The sequence below is a fragment of the Canis aureus genome, chromosome 34 (genome assembly GCF_053574225.1).
Source record: "Canis aureus isolate CA01 chromosome 34, VMU_Caureus_v.1.0, whole genome shotgun sequence".
NCBI lineage: Eukaryota > Metazoa > Chordata > Mammalia > Carnivora > Canidae > Canis > Canis aureus.
Window position 1 is genome coordinate 25,833,072 of NC_135644.1, and position 21,611 is coordinate 25,854,682.

The window sequence follows — 21,611 nt, forward strand, 5'->3', positions numbered from 1 at the left end:
CACCAGTTAAGGGGAAATTCTTATTCATTATCTCTTCAAATATTGCCTCTGTCCTTTCTCTGCTCTAAATCTGGAACTCCAATTAGATGCAAAATATACCTTCATATTATAAACTTTATATCTCTTATTTTCTCTTCTGTATTTTTTAATTGTCCTGTTCTTGTGCTTTATTCCAAATGGTTTTCCTTTTGCTGATGCTCTTCTTAGCTTTATCCAGATATGTTATATTAAACTGGTCTATTGATGAATCCTTAATTTGGATTATTTTGTTTTTTTGGTTCTGGAATTTGTATTTGGCTATTTTTTCAGGTCCACTATATCACTTTTTATGATTTCTAGTTCTCTGTTAAAATTTTTAATCTTGGCTTTTGTTTTTCAAAACTTTGTTCTATAAATCAATTAGTTTGGTACACAGTAGCATGAGTCAGTTACTTTATATTCTATTTATATACTTTGGTATATTTTCTCCTTGCTGCTCTTGGATTTTCTCACTCTTGCCTGTCTGGCGTCAGACATTGAAATCCACATTCATGCTCTTCATGGCAGCTTTTGCTCCATCCAAGATATTTGGGCTGTTGACATTTACTTAAAATACTTTGGACTTAAGCCTGATAGTTCTTTTCCCATATGTTCTCATCCTTGCCAAATAATAAACCAAAAAATTAGATATGTTGCCTTTATTTTAGATGTGACCCTTCTATCCCAAAAGAAAATAGTGCATCATCAAAAAGCATGTATAGTAATTCTTTTTTCACCTAGAATTGAAGTCAGTGATAGTTTAAACAAATTTGGATTATCTTCTTTTGTTTTGGGGGATGTATTGTGCATTTCACTCTTGAGAGGTCAATTGACAAAATGATGAAATGAAATTCAGCAAGTATTTATGACTATCTCATGTGCACAGGTCTCTGACAGTTGCGATACAGCATATAAAAGGAAGTATAAGACAGTGTGCCCTTCAAGATATTTTAATTCTCTATCCTGATGGTCATGTTGATAACTTAATAACATTGTATGATCTAATACGCCTTTGCCTTCTGAATCATAAAAGAAGTATTAAGTGATAGTATAACTTGTGTGTTTAAAACCTATTTGTTATAAAAATGCTATTTTATAGCATTATAATTCCTCATTACCGGGATCCCTGGGTGGCGCAGCAGTTTAGCGCCTGCCTTTGGCCCAGGGCGCAATCCTGGAGACCAGGGATCGAATCCCACGTCGGGCTCCCGGTGCATGGAGCCTGCTTCTCCCTCTGCCTGTGTCTCTGCCTCTCTCTCTCTCTCACTGTGTGCCTATCATAAATAAAATAAAATAAAAATTAAAAAAAAAAATTCCTCATTACCTTGTATATATGTCAATCTTAATATGTTAACTAAGATGTACCCTTTTTAGTCATTGTTGATAAATGTATTTTACATTATTAAATATTTTTTGGGATATGGTATCGCTCTAGGTCACATTCAGATATTTTTTCTGAATATTCTTAATTCATTTGGATAAATATATGGGAAAGTTAGTGAGTTGGAAATGTAAGATAGTGAAATATAAACGTTTAGTTTTTTAGGGAAATTGGAATATATGTTTCAACCATACTTCATGAGTAGATAAAGAACTAGTTCATTCGTCAGTGATATATTCCCTTTGTGACTAAAAGTTATTGGTTAGATGAAATAGATACATATTCTAAAGAGACAGTGGGGGAAAATGAGTAAGGTATCTGAATACAGGTGGCTACACAGGAAAAATGAATTGAGAGAATGGGATTATAGGTCAAGTATGCTAATGAGGTTGTATAGGGCATAGATATAGGGTGACCATGTCAAAGGCATCATGGAATTTATGCAGATATGGGAGGATTGGGAAACAGAAAGGGAATTCCAAAAGGCAGGAAATTCTTGAGTGGATTAAAATGTATGGTGCATATAAAAAGCAGTAAGAGGAATTGAGGCTGGAAAAATAGATTGTAGAGATGATACTAGGATGTTGTTTTAACTTTGTATAGATTTAGGAAAATGATTGAAACTTTTAAGGCAATTCTAATATGCATTGCCTAGCTATAGGAGATGCGTACTAAAGGTGAAGTAAAGAAATTGAACCATGATTTAGGTCAATAGTTCTCATATGTTTTGGCCTTAGCATTCTCTGATATTCTTACAAATTATTGAGGAGGAGCTTAAGGAGCTTTTGCTTGTATGGGTTACATATATCACTATTTACTGAAAATAAAACAAAATTCTAAAATATTTTTAGTTCATTAAAAAAACTCATTGTATATTAACATAACATTTTTTGTTAAGAAAAGTAAAATAGAAGAATGAATTGTTTTCTTTTTAAAAATCGCTTCAGTATCTGGACTAGCAAAAGATACGCGGGTTCTCCTATCTGCTTCACACGTTTCATTAGCTCTCAGAGCTGTGATGGCATCACACATGATGGAGCAAAATATGTAGGAACTTCTTCACTCATCTTTCTCTACACCTCCCCTCTAATAATTTTCCTCTAGCCCCTTGGCAGAATTTGTCTTTTGTTCCACCGTACTTCACTTGATCAACCAGATAAAACGAACATTATATATTTTAGCTTCTATTCAGGCAGGAAAGATCAGTCTTCAAAATTCAAATAGGCCTGCCTCTTTCCATAAATTCTCAGTTCTAGTTGTTAGGATTCTTTGAAAACTAGTTTTAAAATGCTGATCATTGTTAGAGTTTCAGGAGTTCAGTAAATAACATCCTCTTTTCTTCTTCTTGAGTCAAAAACCAGTGAGAGAGAAATACAAAACAGATTAGACATGACTGTAGATCTGCATCTGACTTGCCCACCTGTTCTTGGGCACCATTGGCCCACTGCAGACTTAGTACCCTGTGGGGACAGATAAAAGAGAAAATCCAGAAGGGGCTGGGCCATGTGACCTAGCATCTTTCCCTAAACTTTCCAGTCATCTGTCACTCTTTTTCTGTTAAGTAGGAGAGGGAGAAGGCAGGCCAGGAACCTTATTCCAGAAACGATGGGAAGTTCCAATTAGAAGTTTGTTTTTATCTGTTTTGTACTTGTGGAGGGTAGAATTTTCATGAATTTGGAGTGGCTTTACAAGGCTTCTCTTGCTCAGTGATGACTGGCATAAGAAGGTATAAGAAGGCTTAAGGTCACTTTTCCAAAACTCAGATCATCTCCCTGCCCCCGCCACCCCCCTCCCCCATCTCTTTATAACATTGTTCATAATCCTATAGAACAGGTCAGTTCATTTAATAGCCTAAAAGTACATGATGCAGTTTATCACAGAGGGTTATTAGATATTGCATTGCTTGAAACTGGATGACTCGTGAAAGCTTTAGTGAAATTTGAATAACTATGCCATCTGCTTCATACATTTTTAGGTTAAAACGGACAGGGCATGTCCCCATTATGAATCAATTTTAATACATTTATGGGGGATGATGTTCTAGGAACTATAAAATCCAAAAACTTGGGTTTTAAGTTCACATAGTTTTCATCACTTACTAGCTGTGTGACCTTGAGCAAGTTCTAATTCCGTACCTTTATCTCAGCTTCAGTTCTCTGAATTACAAAATGGGGAAAATAATAACACATTTCTCATAAGATTGTTACAAACCTTAAATGAGAAAATGCAAGCAAAGCATTTATTGCTTATTTGGGGGGGCATGATAATTGTTCACTACATGATTAAATATTATTTTTACGTAATCTGAAACACTGGATATTTTCTGATTTCTGCTTTTTCTGAGTTTTAGACATTGACCTACCTAAGAGGCATTATAAAACAGTTGTTTGAAATTTTACCATGTTTGTTCAGGAAGAGTTGTTGAGGACGTTGTGTCATAGCATCCCCTCTATAAAGACCTTGGGGGAAATAGTTCTTTCAAGTCTCAGTCTGAGGAATTGAAGTCTCTTTTCCAAACTTTGGGCGTGTGTTTTTATCTTAAATTGTGTTAACAGATCATGTTTTCTTTCTTGAATTGCTGTTGAAGAAGCTCAGAACCAAACTTGCAGCCCTCCTGTAGCAGGGTAGACTGGATTTTATGATGTATATTTTGGACACTAAATTTTTTTAAAGATTTTATTTATTTATTTGAGAGAGGACAAGCAAGTAGTGGGGGGGAGAGGGGGAGGGACAGAAGGAAAAGGAGAAGCAGACTCTGCACTTAGTGCAGAGCCCAACATGGGGGCTCCATCCAACGACCCATGAGACCATGATCTGAGCCAAAGTCAGGAGTCCAGCGCTCAACCAACTAAGCTACCCAGGCAGCTCTTGAACACTACAACTTAACCTTCATTTCTCTTGCCTACTCATCGTTGTAGTCTCTTCTTCTCCAGTTTTCTCACTGTAATTTTTCCCTTGTTTTTGCTACATCTTGTAAGAGACTGCAAATACTTTCTGAATGAGAAGAAACATAGATAAATGCATTTAAAATAAAAACATTTGACTGCAAAATAAATCTTTAAACCTGAGGAACACACTTGACCTAAAGAAATGTTGGTGATTTCATTTGATGAGCTTTTTGGCATTGTATAAAGCTAGTTTAGATTAAAATGCTCTAGGTGATTTCTGATATGAGTGGCTGTACAGTATCACTAGAATGTCATGGATCTCCCATGAGTCTATGATTATATGCTCTTCTATACCAACCACATAACTATACATGTTGCTGCTCTCACCCACTATGCCAGATATAATTGACATACGTGTCCTATAGTCTTGAATGAGCAGAGTTGAGGTTTTAGAGTGCCACAAAACTGAAGAAATGGAGTATCAAAAGGCTTGAATACTAATGCCTCCTTTATAAGGAAACACGGGGTTAGAGTGAAAGGCAGATTGTGCTGGAATGTGGATACTGAAGAGTTGGGGTAAGATTTACATAAAGCAGGAAATGTATAATCAGGGGCACCAAACAGTTGGGACTTCTTGTGTGGTGTTGGTTCAGGTTCAATTTAGGGAATATTTTGAGGTTTTATATTATTTGAGTAGTTTCAAAGTATTTTATTTCAAATCTCAAATATTGAAAACTATTATTTTTTCCCTAATTCTGATTTCCTTCCCCCAAATCTAATCAGTTATCAAATCCCATTATATCTTTCTTTGAATCCTATGACCAAATTAGAGGCTACAGGAAGTGAGTTGACAGTCTTTTTAATCTCCCAAAGTTTACAGGTCTCTGTTTATAATTGCCATTCTTGCTTGGAATCCTTAGACTCTTAAGAGCTCCTCCTTGGTCTTTTGTTTCTCAAATTATGTTTATACCTCAGTAGATAGGGAACCTATTCCTTTGCCTTCATGGCTAGCAATCTGTTGCCTACAGGATAGTTTAAATTTCTTGGGTGCTTTGTTTTTTTGTTCTAATTTATATTTTGGGCCATATTGCTTGCTATTCCCGTAGTGGACTCTTGTTGTCCTAATTCCTGTCTTCCCAATATACAACGCACATAAAAAATTACTAATGATCTTCAAGTGATATATTATTAGAACAAGTTAGGTTTTTGTGATTTTTTTTTTTTAAAGATTTATTTGGGAGAGAGTGAGTGAGAGCAGGGGGATGGGCAGAGGGAGAGAGTCTTTCAAGCAGACTCTGCACACTGAGTGCAGAGTCTGATGTTGGGCTAGATTCCATGACCCATCAGATTATGACTTGAGCCAAAACCAAGTGGATACTCGACTGACTGATCCAAGTGCCCCAGGATGAGTTCATTTTAATTGCACTAGTTATGGTCTCAGAAGGTGGAATCTCCTTCTAATTTGCTTTTTTGCGATGCTCCGAAGTAATAGTTTTCCCTAAAAATTTTATATATTCTAGTAATCATACCTTGTACCTTGAGGAATTTAGGACTAAATAAGAGTATCCACAAATTAATTATGTTTACCATATACATAGTCAAACAACATTAGCTGCTAATATTATTTCTCAATGTTTTTTGGCTGGAATTTAGCATTTAATGCTATAACTATTTTTTGACATTCAGAATGCATTCATTCATATGCTTCCTGTTTTCTTGTATTTTATTTTACATTTGAACATTTATTTTTATTTTTTTAAGATTTTATTTATTTATTCATAACAGACACACACAGAGAGGCAGAGACACAGGCAGAGGGAGAAGCAGGCTCCGTGCAGGGAGCCTGACACGGGACTCGATCCCGGGTCTCCAGGATCATACCCCGGGCTGAAGGCAGCGCCAAACTGCTGGGCCATGGGGGCTGCTCACATTTGAACATTTAAAGTGTAATTCCTGTTTTGGAAAAATTCTGCAGTCAAAATCCATCATCTACACTGGATAACCTACAAAACAAGGAATTTTAAGTCCTTCAGAAGCTATGACTTCTGTGGTTGGACTCTTATCAGCTACCTTTTAAAGGAAAAAAAAATTTATTTATTCATGAGAGACACAGAGGCAAAGACAGGCAGAGGGAGAAGCAGGCTTGCTGTGTGGAGCTGGATGTGGAACTTGATCCCACAGGATCATGACGTGAGCCAAAGGCAGATGCTCAACCACTGAGCCATTCAGGTGCCCCTTAGCTACTTTTTAATAAGTACAAATATTAAAGTTGTACACATGGTAGTAACACTTGTATTGTTGTGTTTTCTCACAACATGTATCATGGTGGCATAAAGATTATTTTTAAAGCGGGAAAATATTATAAAGAAATATTTATCTGTTAATTAATGTACTTTGTCATAGTATTGCATTTTTCTCTGATGATCTTTTTCATCAGAATAATCCCAGGGGGCTGTTTTTTAATTTTTATACCACTAAAAGTAATCACGTAGAGTTCATATTAAGTTAAGAATCGTAATTTTCAAAAATGAGTCCCAGTCAAGAGATATGTGTGTGTGTGTGTGTGTGTGTGTGTGTGTGTGTGTGTGTAGAGATTAGTGATTAAGGCATGGCCATATCATTGATAAAGAACAATACTATCTGAAACAAAAACCAAGGAAACAGTACTTTTGACCCTTGAACAACATAGGTTTGAGCTGCATGGGCTTACTTCTATGTAGATTTTTTTTTTATATATAATACAGTATTTTCTCATAGGATTTTCAGATTTTCTCTAGCTTTATTACAAGTATACATTATAGAATACATATAATACTCAAAAATTTGTGTTAATCAACTTCTTGTTATTGGTAAGGCTTCCAGTTAACAGGAACCTTAGTAGTATTAAGTTTTGGGGGGAGTCAAAAGTTATAGATGGATTTTCAACTGCATGGGGTGGAGCTTAATGCTCCTAATCCCTGCATATTGTTCAAGGGTCAACTGTAATAGCATTCTCTTGGACTATTTTTTCCCTTTGAGTTATTAACTGGATATAAGATTGTGTCTTATTTATACATCTTAAATGCTTTCTGTTTATGGCTAGGTAGTATAAATAGCATATACCATTGCTTACTAAAGTTTATAATTTTCTGATAAATTTCACATATAACATTTGATTTTTTGAATAAAAGTTCATACATGGGAACAAAAAGGCTGCATTCTAAATGTTTGCATATCAGGGGCTCCTGGGTGGCTTAGTCAGTTAAGCGTCTGCCTTTGGCTCAGGTCATGATCTCAGGGTCCTGGGATTGAGCCCCGCCTGACACTGGGCTCCCTGTTCAGCAGGCAGTCTGCTGCTCCCTCTGCCCTCTCTCACTCAAATAAATAAATAAAATATTTTTTAAATAAGTAAATGTTTGTATATCCAAAAAGTTATTTAAATGACTTAATACTAATTAATAAATGCTGTACTTTGTTTTTATAGAACTACTCACTCATAATTTCCTTTTTGTTTTAAAGATCTGTGGATAAGTCTGTCATAGTATATGATACTGTAAGTATTTCAAAACCTTCTGTGTGTGATTTGTGTAAATTCTATTAGGCTACTGAGCTTCAAGTTAGTTAGGCAAGATGAAAAAAAATATACTTTTTCTTGTTAGAGTGCCTAAGGGTATACATTTTCAGAAATGCTAAGATAGTTATGCAGGTTAAGGTACAGGTCCTGGGACAAGCCCTTAAATATTTCAGTAGTGATTTTAAGATGGACAGATGTCTAAGATGGACAGGTCTGATCAAAGAAAATACAACGAGGACCAATATCCAAAAAAAAACAAAAAAAAATCACTTCAAATTAATTACTCTTAAACTCTTATACCAAGTTTCCATAGTTTCTATAACAGCAAAGGATGAATGTTTACCCCAGGGTTGGGGAAGGGTTTAGCTGAGAGTCACCTACCAATGGTAGCGTTTGGGCTGGGTTTAAAGTATAAGGAAGAGAAGGTTTTAATGGACTTGGGAAAATGGGAGTCTTGGGTAGATCCATATAAATAAAGAGCAGAGTTGCATAACTATGAAGAAAAATGAACATTTTACATAGAGCGAAGATGAAGTTGATGAAAATATTCTCCAAGAGAGAATGGAGAATGTTGAATGGAGCCTTATAATGATGAGTTCAGGCTGCAGCAGCTTTGCCAGCAAATGAAATAGAGATGTAAATCATCAAAGTTTAGAGGGTCAAGCAAGGAATCTAAACCAGTTCTCCACATGAGAGTTCAAATCACTGAGTACTCTGGCAGGGGATAGGAAAGAATACTCAAACTGAGTAAAGTGGATCCTGAAAGTTTCTCAAGAAATTTTCATGAGATTTTACAAGAATAGCTATAATGTTAAATTTTCTCCATAAATTATGTATGTAAGTCTCAGTTAAATACAACCAATTGTATAGCTGAAACTATAATAATACTGTATATTATTTATACTTCACTTTCAAAAAATTAATAAAATAAATGTGTCTAGATACTAGATGGCCAACTAAGTATATTGAAAATCTAAGTGACTAATTTCTACTCACTGGTCTTGCAATGGATAGAAGTCAAATGCCATAGCAAAAATACAAATCATTTCATGTAACAGATGTTTAGGTTACTATTAGTAAATTCAAATAAATTGGCAAAAGCCAAGGGTCTTTTATACTAAAAATTTCTAGGAAAATGGTCAGCAAACAACAGTGCTAATTATTGAGAAAGTGAAATAAGTTTCAACTTACATTAGTGACTAATAATAATACTAAAACACAGCATTTAAACCGTTTATGTTAGATGAGTCCTTATTAGTAACTTTATTTCCTACTTGAGTAAATATAAAACTGTTTTTATTGTTTTTCAGAATACTGAGACTATACTTCACACGTTGACTCAGCATACCAGGTCTGAACCTAACCTCATTTTGCATTAATATAATTAAGAAAGTAGTCTGAAGATACATAATAGTTGTTTTTATTAACTAGGTATGTCACAAGTTGTGCCTTTGCACCCAATATCCTCTTACTTGCTACTGGTTCAATGGACAAAACAGTGAACATCTGGCAATTTGATCTGGAAACACCTTGCCAAGGTTAGTAAGGGCATCATATTTCAGCCAGTTCAACCCATTCACCATTAAAATTTTAAACTCCATAATTTTTTGAAAAATCACTCAGCTTGCTTTTTCTGAATATAAAGTATGCATCCAAATTTAATAGGATTTAAAAATAATTTTAGAGAAAACAGTGTTTAAAGTAGTTGGTCTATGTTAAAACTGCTGGTAAATGCTTTAGGGTGCATGTTCATGGATATCATACCTCCCATAGTTTTGTGAGCTGTTTATTTGTACTGCAGACTATTCTTTCAGATAAATGTAGCCTGAGAACAAAATAGAAATCGTAGTTTTATTGATTCATTTTAGTTTCGGCCTCATCAGTGTTGACACATAATTTAGGAGTTTTATTTTTATCACTGTCAGAATTAGCCAAATAGTGGTGGTGATATGCAGGTGGTAGAGCAAATAGAGTACTTTTGCTGATATGAGGTTTTTGGTTTTATTTGTTTTATTTAAAGTAGGCTCCATGCCCAGCATGGAGCCCAGTTCAAGGCTTGAATTCATGACCCTGAGGTTGGGACCTGAGTGAAGATCAAGAATTAACTGCTTAACTGACTGAGCCATCCAGGCCCCCCAATATGAGTTTTATATAATAAAAAATTTGGTTTTCTAGAGTGGAAAGAAAAAGTTCCAAAAGAGTAGTATTTAACATATTAAATAATACTGTAGTTATACATAGCATTACTTGATTTTTTGAAATTTCTTCAAAGAATGTTAAAGTGGCAAAACACAGATTTAAGGAAATTTCATTTACTTTTGAATTCTGAGTGATAATATTTATAAAGGAAGTACTTTTCTTCATTGTTATTTTATCTGCCTTTCTGTTTTTTGGTTTGTTTTTAAAGCAAGGAGCACAGACGATCAAGTGAAGCAGTTTATTGAAGATTGGTCAGAGGATGATGTCTCGATGTGGCTTTGTGCACAAGGTTTAAATGACCTTGTTGATATTTTCAAAATTAATAACATTGATGGAAGAGAACTGTTTAATCTCACCAAAGAAAGTCTGGTCGATGACTTGAAAATAGGTAAGATTAGTGGAAGATTGGCAGTATTAAAAGTGACTTTTAATAATTTACTCTGAGGCAAGATGGCGGAGGAGTAGGGTCTCCAAATCACCTGTCTCCACCAAACTACCTAGAAAACCTTCAAATTATCCTGAAAATCTATGAATTCGGCCTGAGATTCAAAGAGAGACCAGCTGGAATGCAACAGTGAGAAGAGTTCGCGCATCTATCAAGGTAGGAAGACGGGGAAAAAGAAGTAAAGAAACAAAGGCCTCCAAGGGGGAGGGGCCCCGCGAGGAGCCGGGCTGAGGCCGGGGCGAGTGTCCCCAGGACAGGAGAGCCCCGTCCCGGAGGAGCAGGAGCTGCACCGACCTTCCCGGGGGAAAGGGGCTCGTGGGGAGTTGGAGCAGGACCAGGAGGGCGAGGAGGCCCTCGGGCTCCCGGGGACAGTAACAGCAACTGCGCGCCCAGGAGAGTGCGCCGAGCTCCCTAAGGGCTGCAGCGCGCACGGCGGGACCCGGCGGGACCCGGAGCAGCTGAAGGGGCTCGGGGGCGGCTCCACGGAGGGGGCTGCGGGGCCCCGGGAGCAGCTCGGAGGGGCTCGGGCAGAAGAAGAGGCTCCGTGCGGAGGGGGCTGCGCGGTTCCAGGAGCAGCTCGGAGGGGCTCGGGCGGCAGCTCCGCGGAGGGGGTTGTGCGGCCCGGGAGCGCGAATCCACCAGCGCAGGCTCCGAGCACAGGGCGCCGGGACACAGCCCAGGATCCGGTCTCCCCCGGGACAGGCAGAGGCCGGGAGGGCCCAGGACAGCAAGGACGCTCCTGCCCCAGCTGAGCACATCAGCGGCCCCGCCCCGGAGCCTCCAGGCTCTGCAGACGGAGTTCCTGCCGGAGCTGAATCCAGGTTTCCAGAGCTGCCCCGCCACTGGGGCTGTTCCTCCTGCGGCCTCACGGGGTAAACAACCCCCACCGAGCCCTGCACCAGGCAGGGGCACAGCAGCTCCCCCAACTGCTAACACCTGAAAATCAGCACAACAGGCCCCTCCCCCAGAACACCAGCTAGACGGACAACTTCCAGGGGAAGCCAAGGGACTTAAAGTACACAGAATCAGAAGATACTCCCCGGTGGTTCTTTTTTTGTTTGTTTGTTTTTGTTTTTGTTTTTGTTTTGTTTTGCTTTTTGATTTGTTTCCTTCCCCCACCCCCTTTTTTTCTCCTTTCTTTTTCTTTCCCTTTTTCTTCTTCTTCTTTTTTTTTTTTTTTTCTCTTTCGTTTTTTTTTCTTTTTCTTCCCTTTTTTTTTCTCTTTCTCTTTTCTTTCCTTCTTTCTCTCCTCTCTTTTTCTCTTTTTCCCAATACAACTTGCTTTTGGCCACTCTGCACTGAGCAAAATGACTAGAAGGAAAACCTCACCTCAAAAGAAAGAATCAGAAACAGTCCTCTCTCCCACAGAGTTACAAAATCTGGATTACAATTCAATGTCAGAAAGCCAATTCAGAAGCACTATTATACAGCTACTGGTGGCTCTAGAAAAAAGTATAAAGGACTCAAGAGACTTCATGACTGCAGAATTTAGAGCTAATCAGGCAGAAATTAAAAACCAATTGAATGAGATGCAATCCAAACTAGAAGTCCTAACGACGAGGGTTAACGAGGTGGAAGAACGAGTGAGTGACCTAGAAGACAAGTTGACAGCAAAGAGGGAAACTGAGGAAAAAAGAGACAAACAATTAAAAGACCATGAAGATAGATTAAGGGAAATAAACGACAGCCTGAGGAAGAAAAACCTACGTTTAATTGGGGTTCCCGAGGGCGCCGAAAGGGACAGAGGGCCAGAATATGTATTTGAACAAATTCTAGCTGAAAACTTTCCGAATCTGGGAAGGGAAACAGGCATTCAGATCCAGGAAATAGAGAGATCCCCCCCTAAAATCAATAAAAACCGTTCAACACCTCGACATTTAATTGTGAAGCTTGCAAATTCCAAAGATAAGGAGAAGATCCTTAAAGCAGCAAGAGACAAGAAATCCCTGACTTTTATGGGGAGGAGTATTAGGGTAACAGCAGACCTCTCCACAGAGACCTGGCAGGCCAGAAAGGGCTGGCAGGATATATTCAGGGTCCTAAATGAAAAGAACATGCAACCAAGAATACTTTATCCAGCAAGGCTCTCATTCAAAATGGAAGGAGAGATAAAGAGCTTCCAAGACAGGCAGCAACTAAAAGAATATGTGACCTCCAAACCAGCTCTGCAAGAAATTTTAAGGGGGCCTCTTAAAATTCCCCTTTAAGAAGAAGTTCAGTGGAACAGTCCACAAAAACAAAGACTGAATAGATATCATGATGACACTAAACTCATATCTCTCAATAGTAACTCTGAATGTGAACGGGCTTAATGACCCCATCAAAAGGCGCAGGGTTTCAGACTGGATAAAAAAGCAGGACCCATCTATTTGCTGTCTACAAGAGACTCATTTTAGACAGAAGGACACCTACAGCCTGAAAATAAAAGGTTGGAGAACCATTTACCATTCGAATGGTCCTCAAAAGAAAGCAGGGGTAGCCATCCTTATATCAGATAAACTAAAATTTACCCCAAAGACTGTAGTGAGAGATGAAGAGGGACACTATATCATACTTAAAGGATCTATTCAACAAGAGGACTTAACAATCCTCAATATATATGCTCCAAATGTGGGAGCTGCCAAATATATCAATCAATTATTAACCAAAGTGAAGAAATACTTAGATAATAATACACTTATACTTGGTGACTTCAATCTAGCTCTTTCTATACTCGATAGGTCTTCTAAGCAAAACATCTCCAAAGAAACGAGAGCTTTAAATGATACACTGGACCAGATGGATTTCACAGATATCTACAGAACTTTACATCCAAACTCAACTGAATACACATTCTTCTCAAGCGCACATGGAACTTTCTCCAGAATAGACCACATATTGGGTCACAAATCGGGTCTGAACCGATACCAAAAGATTGGGATTGTCCCCTGCATATTCTCGGACCATAATGCCTTGAAATTAGAACTAAATCACAACAAGAAGTTTGGAAGGACCTCAAACACATGGAGGTTAAGGACCATCCTGCTAAAAGATAAAAGGGTCAACCAGGAAATTAAGGAAGAATTAAAAAGATTCATGGAAACTAATGAGAATGAAGATACAACCGTTCAAAATCTTTGGGATGCAGCAAAAGCAGTCCTAAGGGGGAAATACATCGCAATACAAGCATCCATTCAAAAACTGGAAAGAACTCAAATACAAAAGCTAACCTTACACATAAAGGAGCTAGAGAAAAAACAGCAAATAGATCCTACACCCAAGAGAAGAAGGGAGCTACTAAAGATTCGAGCAGAACTCAACGAAATCGAGACCAGAAGAACTGTGGAACAGATCAACAGAACCAGGAGTTGGTTCTTTGAAAGAATTAATAAGATAGATAAACCATTAGCCAGCCTTATTAAAAAGAAGAGAGAGAAGACTCAAATTAATAAAATCATGAATGAGAAAGGAGAGATCACTACCAACACCAAGGAAATACAAACGATTTTAAAAACATATTATGAACAGCTATACGCCAATAAATTAGGCAATCTAGAAGAAATGGACGCATTCCTGGAAAGCCACAAACTACCAAAACTGGAACAGGAAGAAATAGAAAACCTGAACAGGCCAATAACCAGGGAGGAAATTGAAGCAGTCATCAAAAACCTCCCAAGACACAAGAGTCCAGGGCCAGATGGCTTCCCAGGAGAATTTTATCAAACGTTTAAAGAAGAAATCATACCTATTCTCCTAAAGCTGTTTGGAAAGATAGAAAGAGATGGAGTACTTCCAAATTCGTTCTATGAAGCCAGCATCACCTTAATTCCAAAGCCAGACAAAGACCCCGCCAAAAAGGAGAATTACAGACCAATATCCCTGATGAACATGGATGCAAAAATTCTCAACAAGATACTGGCCAATAGGATCCAACAGTACATTAAGAAAATTATTCACCATGACCAAGTAGGATTTATCCCTGGGACACAAGGCTGGTTCAACACCCGTAAAACAATCAATGTGATTCATCATATCAGCAAGAGAAAAACCAAGAACCATATGATCCTCTCATTGGATGCAGAGAAAGCATTTGACAAAATACAGCATCCATTCCTGATCAAAACTCTTCAGAGTGTAGGGATAGAGGGAACATTCCTCGACATCTTAAAAGCCATCTATGAAAAGCCCACAGCAAATATCATTCTCAATGGGGAAGCACTGGGAGCCTTTCCCCTAAGATCAGGAACAAGACAGGGATGTCCACTCTCACCACTGCTATTCAACATAGTACTGGAAGTCCTAGCCTCAGCAATCAGACAACAAAAAGACATTAAAGGCATTCAAATTGGCAAAGAAGAAGTCAAACTCTCCCTCTTCGCCGATGACATGATACTCTACATAGAAAACCCAAAAGTCTCCACCCCAAGATTGCTAGAACTCATACAGCAATTCGGTAGCGTGGCAGGATACAAAATCAATGCCCAGAAGTCAGTGGCATTTCTATACACTAACAATGAGACTGAAGAAAGAGAAATTAAGGAGTCAATCCCATTTACAATTGCACCCAAAAGCATAAGATACCTAGGAATAAACCTCACCAAAGATGTAAAGGATCTATACCCTCAAAACTATAGAACACTTCTGAAAGAAATTGAGGAAGACACAAAGAGATGGAAAAATATTCCATGCTCATGGATTGGCAGAATTAATATTGTGAAAATGTCAATGTTACCCAGGGCAATATACACGTTTAATGCAATCCCTATCAAAATACCATGGACTTTCTTCAGAGAGTTAGAACAAATTATTTTAAGATTTGTGTGGAATCAGAAAAGACCCCGAATAGCCAGGGGAATTTTAAAAAAGAAAACCATATCTGGGGGCATCACAATGCCAGATTTCAGGTTGTACTACAAAGCTGTGGTCATCAAGACAGTGTGGTACTGGCACAAAAACAGACACATAGATCAGTGGAACAGAGTAGAGAATCCAGAAGTGGACCCTGAACTTTATGGGCAACTAATATTCGATAAAGGAGGAAAGACTACCCATTGGAAGAAAGACAGTCTCTTCAATAAATGGTGCTGGGAAAATTGGACATCCACATGCAGAAGAATGAAACTAGACCACTCTCTTTCACCATACACAAAGATAAACTCAAAATGGATGAAAGATCTAAATGTGAGACAAGATTCCATCAAAATCCTAGAGAAGAACACAGGCAACACCCTTTTTGAACTCGGCCATAGTAACTTCTTGCAAGACACATCCACGAAGGCAAAAGAAACAAAAGCAAAAATGAACTATTGGGACTTCATCAAGATAAGAAGCTTTTGCACAGCAAAGGATACAGTCAACAAAACTCAAAGACAACCTACAGAATGGGAGAAGATATTTGCAAATGACATATCAGATAAAGGGCTAGTTTCCAAGATCTATAAAGAACTTATTAAACTCAACACCAAAGAAACAAACAATCCAATCATGAAATGGGCAAAAGACATGAACAGAAATCTCACAGAAGAAGACATAGACATGGCCAACATACACATGAGAAAATGCTCTGCATCACTTGCCATCAGGGAAATACAAATCAAAACCACAATGAGATACCACCTCACACCAGTGAGAATGGGAAAAATTAACAAGGCAGGAAACAACAAATGTTGGAGAGGATGTGGAGAAAAGGGAACCCTCTTACACTGTTGGTGGGAATGTGAACTGGTGCAGCCACTGTGGAAAACTGTGTGGAGGTTCCTCAAACAGTTAAAAATATACCTGCCCTACGACCCAGCAATTGCACTGTTGGGGATTTACCCCAAAGATACAAATGCAATGAAACGCTGGGACACCTGCACCCCGATGTTTCTAGCAGCAATGGCCACGATAGCCAAACTGTGGAAGGAGCCTCGGTGTCCAACGAAAGATGAATGGATAAAGAAGATGTGGTTTATGTATACAATGGAATATTACTCAGCTATTAGAAATGACAAATACCCACCATTTGCTTCAACGTGGATGGAACTGGAGGGTATTATGCTGAGTGAAGTAAGTCAGTCGGAGAAGGACAAACATTATATGTTCTCATTCATTTGGGGAATATAAATAATAGTGAAAGGGAAAATAAGGGAAGGGAGAAGAAATGTGTGGGAAATATCAGAAAGGGAGACAGAACATAAAGACTGCTAACTCTGGGAAACGAACTAGGGGTGGTAGAAGGGGAGGAGGGCGGGGGGTGGGAGTGAATGGGTGACGGGCACTGGGTGTTATTCTGTATGTTAGTAAATTGAACACCAATAAAAAAAAAAAAAATAATAATAATAATTTACTCTGAGATTTGTTTTAGTTGTATTAATAGTTTCCTCTTAATATCCTGGCATAGTAGAGAAGGATAGTACATTTTTATTGGAGTATGGAAAAGAAGTGTTCCATAGTATTTCTTTAACTAAAGCCACCATGTAACTAATTTTAAAAATGTATATATTCTTTAAATTGGGACATAATTCACATAAGATAAAACTCACCCTTTTATAAATGTACAGTGCAGTGGGTTTTCTTAGTATATCCACAAAGTTGTCCAGCCATCACCCCTGTCTAGTTTCACAACATTTTCATACCTTCAGAAAGAAACCCCATGCCCACAAGTTGTCGCTCCTCTTTCCTTTTCTCTCTAGCCACTGGCAACCACTAATCTGCATTCCATCTGTAAGGATTTGCCTCTTGACATCTCATAAAAGTGGAATCATACGATATGTGGCCTTGTCTAGCCTCTTGCTTAGCCATGTCTTCACAGTTCATCCCATGCTGTTGCATATATTCGTACTTCATTCCTTTTTATGGCTGAATAATATATTTTTTCACTTTATCACTTTTTGCTTATCCATTTATCAGTTGATTGAATTTGGATTGTTTCTACTTTAGCTATTATGAATAATGCTGCTCTGAACATTTGTGTACAAGTTTTTGTGTGGTAATGTTTCCAGTTTTCTTGGGTACATAATCAGAAATGGAATTGGTGGGTCATACAGTAACTCCGTACTTAACATTTGAGGAACTGCTGGACTATTTTCAAAGCAGCTGTGCTATTTTACTATTCTCACCAGCTATATATGAAGATTTCATTTTCTCCATATCCTCATCAGTACTTTTTTTCTTTTTTTAAATTATAGCCATCCTAGTGGTCTCTCCTGGTTTCAATATATATTTCCTGGTGACTGGTGATGTTGAATATCTTTCCATGTGCTTGTTAGCCATTTGTAGATCTTTCTTGTAGAAATGTCTATTTAATATCCTTTGGTCATTTAAAAAACGGAGTTGTCTTTTTATTCATATAAATTTGGATATGAGACTTACTGGATATATGATTTATAAAATTTTCCTCTCTTTGTGTGGGTTAGCTTTACACTTTATTGATAGTGTCCTTTGAAGCACAAATTTTTTTTTTAATTTTTATGAAGTCCAGTGTATCTGTTTTTCCTGTTGTTGCTTTGCTGTAGGTGTCATAGCTAAGAAACTATTGCCTAATTCCTAGTCTCGAAGATTTACACCTTGTTTCTCTTCTATGAATTTTATGTCTAGTTGTTATCTTTGTGTGTGATCAAGTTTGACTTAATTTTTGAATATAGTGTGAGGGTCAGGGTCTAACATCATTCTTTCAGATGTGGATATCTAGTTGCTGCCCCAGTTCTATTTATTGAAAAGATTATTCATGTGCTTTGGAATTGTCCTGGCACCCTTGTTGAAAATCAGTTGACTACAAATGTGAGGATTTATTTCTGGACTCTGAATTCTATTTCATTGATCTATTAGTCTATTGTCATACTGGTACCACACTGTCTTTTTTTTTTTAAGATTTTCTTTATTTTATTTGAGAGAGAAAGAGAGTGATTGGAAGGAGGAGCAGAAGCAGAGGGAAAAGGAGAGGGAGAGGATCTCAAGCAGACTCTGTGCTGAGATGCAGTGCCTGAATCAGGGCTCTATCTCATGACCCTGAGATCATGACTTGAACCAAAACCAAGAGTTGGACACTTAACTGACTGAGCCACCCAGGCACCACCACACACTCTCTTAATTATTGTAGCTTTGTAGTATGTTTTCAATTTGAAAAATGTGTGTCCTCCATATTTTTTTTTATCTCTCCAAGATTGGTTTTGCTACTCTGGGTCCCTTGCATTTCCATATGAATTTTAGAATCAACTTGTCAGTTTGTCTCAAAAGAAAAAAAACTGTTTTTTTTTTTTTTATCAGCATACACTGTAATATTAGTTTCAGGTGTACAATATAGTCATTCACATCCATACAATACTCGGTGCTCATCACAAGGCACTCGTTAAAAAGCCACCTATTTTGATGTGGATTATATTGAATCTGTGAACTAATTTGGGGATTATTGTCATCTTAATATTAATAAGTCTTCTAATCCATAAGCACAGGACATATTTTGGTATATTCAGGTTGTCTTAATTTTTTGCAACAATGGTTTGTCATTTCCAATAAGCAAGTCATTTTTCCTTAAGTAATATAGTTCAGTGGTTTTTAGAATATCCATAGAGTTATATAACACTGTTTAATTTCAGAATATTCTTATCCTCTCAAAGAACCCATTCTTTCTACCTAGCTCCTGGCAACCACTGATCTACTTCTGTCTTTATGGATTTGCCTATTTTGGACATTTCTTATAAGTGGAACCATACAGCAGGTGCCATTTGTATCTGGTTTCTCTTATGTAACATAAGGTTTTCAAAGTTCATCTGTGTTTTGTATGTGTAAGTACTTCAGTGTGTGAGGTTTCCAATTAATTTGTTCACCTTTTTCTCAACACTTGTTATTTATTGCCTGTCATCTTAATGATAGCCACCCTTATAGATGTGAAGTGGTGTTAGATTGTGGTTTGGATTTGTATTTACCTAAAGATATATGTAGAATCTTTTTAAGTGCTTATTGGCCACTTATGTATCTTCTTTGAAGAAATACCTGTTTAGATGCTTTGTTCTTTTAAAATTGGTTTATTTGTCTTTTTATTTTGAATTGTAAGAGTTGTTGATACATTCTGGATACTAGATCCTTTTCAAAAACTGTCTTAGTGTCATACTCTAATATAATACCAGATACTATTATTAACATACTATAATAAAATCTTAATGGGAAAGCTTAGGAAATAGGATCTCCATAGTGAGATTTATTGTTAATGAAGAGTCAAATAACAACAAAAAAGTTAAAACCATTTAGAGTATAGTGTTATGCTTTCTTAAAATGGTAAATATAGCATGTGAACGTATTTAAATTATCTTGGAATCTTATGGCCTTGTAAGAAGTTAACAGAATGATGGTTTGTGAAAATACTTAGGGTCAGATAGTTTTGTTCTCAGGCCATACTGTGAAAGCTATTTTTGTATCTCTAATAACTTATTTCCTTTATAATTTACTCTTTCATCCTAGAAGTAGGTAATAGAGTGTAGGGGTTTTCTTTTTAAGTTCTGCTGAATTTAGCATCTTTATTAGTTGATTTCTCATTACTCTCTCACAATAAATCTTTACCTTATCACACAGAAGCACTTGACAATGTAAAACAATAATTTCAGATTTCAACAAAGGGTGTTTGAAAACATAAAAGAAGCATAGTAGAAACAATTAATAGGAATAGAATTCTATTTCGATAAAGAATAATAAATTCTTGGATTTAATTAATGGTTTGAAATAGTTTCTGACGGATGAGTCTCAGGGTTAGTAGTTAGAATCATTTTAAACTTCAGTAAAATAAGTTTCAGAACTATCAGGCCAAAGCATAAAATTGAAATGTAATTTAACTTCTGTAGTGGGCTAATAGCAGAATTAGGAAAATCTTTATTATGAATGGAGACAAAAATGTTAACATTCTCTAGTAAATAAATCTGTTTTGTGTTTAAGATTTGGAAAGTTAGCAGATTGAACAAATTAAACAGTAATATTATTTTATTTTATTATAAACAATTTATTATAAACAATAAATTATTAAATAGACAAGGGCATTGATTTTTTTTCACATCATTCTGAAGTATTTTATTTTATTTTATTATTATTATTATTTTTTTAATTTACGATAGTCACACAGGGAGAGAGAGAGAGAGACATAGGCAGAGGGAGAAGCAGGCTCCATGCACCGGGAGCCCGACGTGGGATTCGATCCTGGGTCTCCAGGATCGCGCCCTGGGCCAAAGGCAGGCGCCAAACCACTGTGCCACCCAGGGATCCCTCTGAAGTATTTTAAAGTTCTGGGGTGTCTGGGTGGCTTAGTTAAGCATCTGGCTCTTTATTTCATCTCAGGTTATGATCCTCAGGGTCATGAGATCAAGCCCCATGTTAGGTTCCATTGTGGGTATGCAGCCTGCTTAAGATTCTCCTTCTCCCTCTTCCTCTGCCCCTCCCCCCGATGTTCTTGCACTCTCTCTCTCTCAAAATAAATAAATCTTTAAATAAAAATGTAAACATCTAATAACACTAAACCTCCTAAAATTATACTAAACTTCCTGAAATCAAAAATTAAAATAATTTTTAAAACTTGATAAAAGTAAAAATACAAATGAGTGAAACTTGTGTGTATAGTCTTACACAAACAGGTGAGTTTTATTTATAATCGTGTTTCATGTGAGAATCAGCAGATATGTCCAGTTTCAAACATTTTTTAAATATAAAATGGAATTTTTAATCATTAAACTGAAGATCTTTAAAAATCGTTAGGAAATTTTTTGGTTAAACACAATAACCAGTAGTAACAAGTCTTTTCAGGAGTCTGAAATTCTTCAACTTTCAGAATAAAGTTTTTTAGAATAAATTCTTCATTTGTTGCTGGTTTAACTACATAGTATTCTATACTATAAAGATTAGGGAATTTATAAAGAAAACAGTTTTGTGTGGTAAAACAGTATATCTGAAGATTTTTGGTTGTAATAGATAAAATCTCTATTTGCTGAAGACTTGCATAGAGGCTACCAGTGGTTCTCTCACCCTAACAGAATAATTTCTTTTCAGAATCTCTAGGGCTGCGGAGTAAAGTTCTGAGGAAAATTGAAGAACTCAGGACCAAGGTGAAAGCCCTTTCTTCTGGAATTCCTGATGAATTTCTATGTCCAATAACTAGGGAGCTTATGAAAGATCCTGTCATTGCATCAG

The 21,611-nt window shown here is 37.1% G+C and overlaps 1 protein-coding gene across 6 annotated transcripts in view; it reads left to right on the plus strand.

Annotated features, from left to right (window-relative positions):
• Positions 1–21,611, plus strand: part of WDSUB1 (WD repeat, sterile alpha motif and U-box domain containing 1) — a 54,584-nt gene that overhangs the window by 13,546 nt on the left and 19,427 nt on the right. For all 6 annotated transcript variants that reach the window (XM_077883387.1, XM_077883385.1, XM_077883388.1 and 3 more), the window contains 5 exons: positions 7,786–7,819; positions 9,151–9,191; positions 9,272–9,378; positions 10,248–10,427; positions 21,471–21,611. In XM_077883387.1, the coding sequence (XP_077739513.1) occupies positions 7,786–7,819; positions 9,151–9,191; positions 9,272–9,378; positions 10,248–10,427; positions 21,471–21,611 (503 nt within the window). The remainder of the gene's footprint in view (positions 1–7,785; positions 7,820–9,150; positions 9,192–9,271; positions 9,379–10,247; positions 10,428–21,470) is intronic.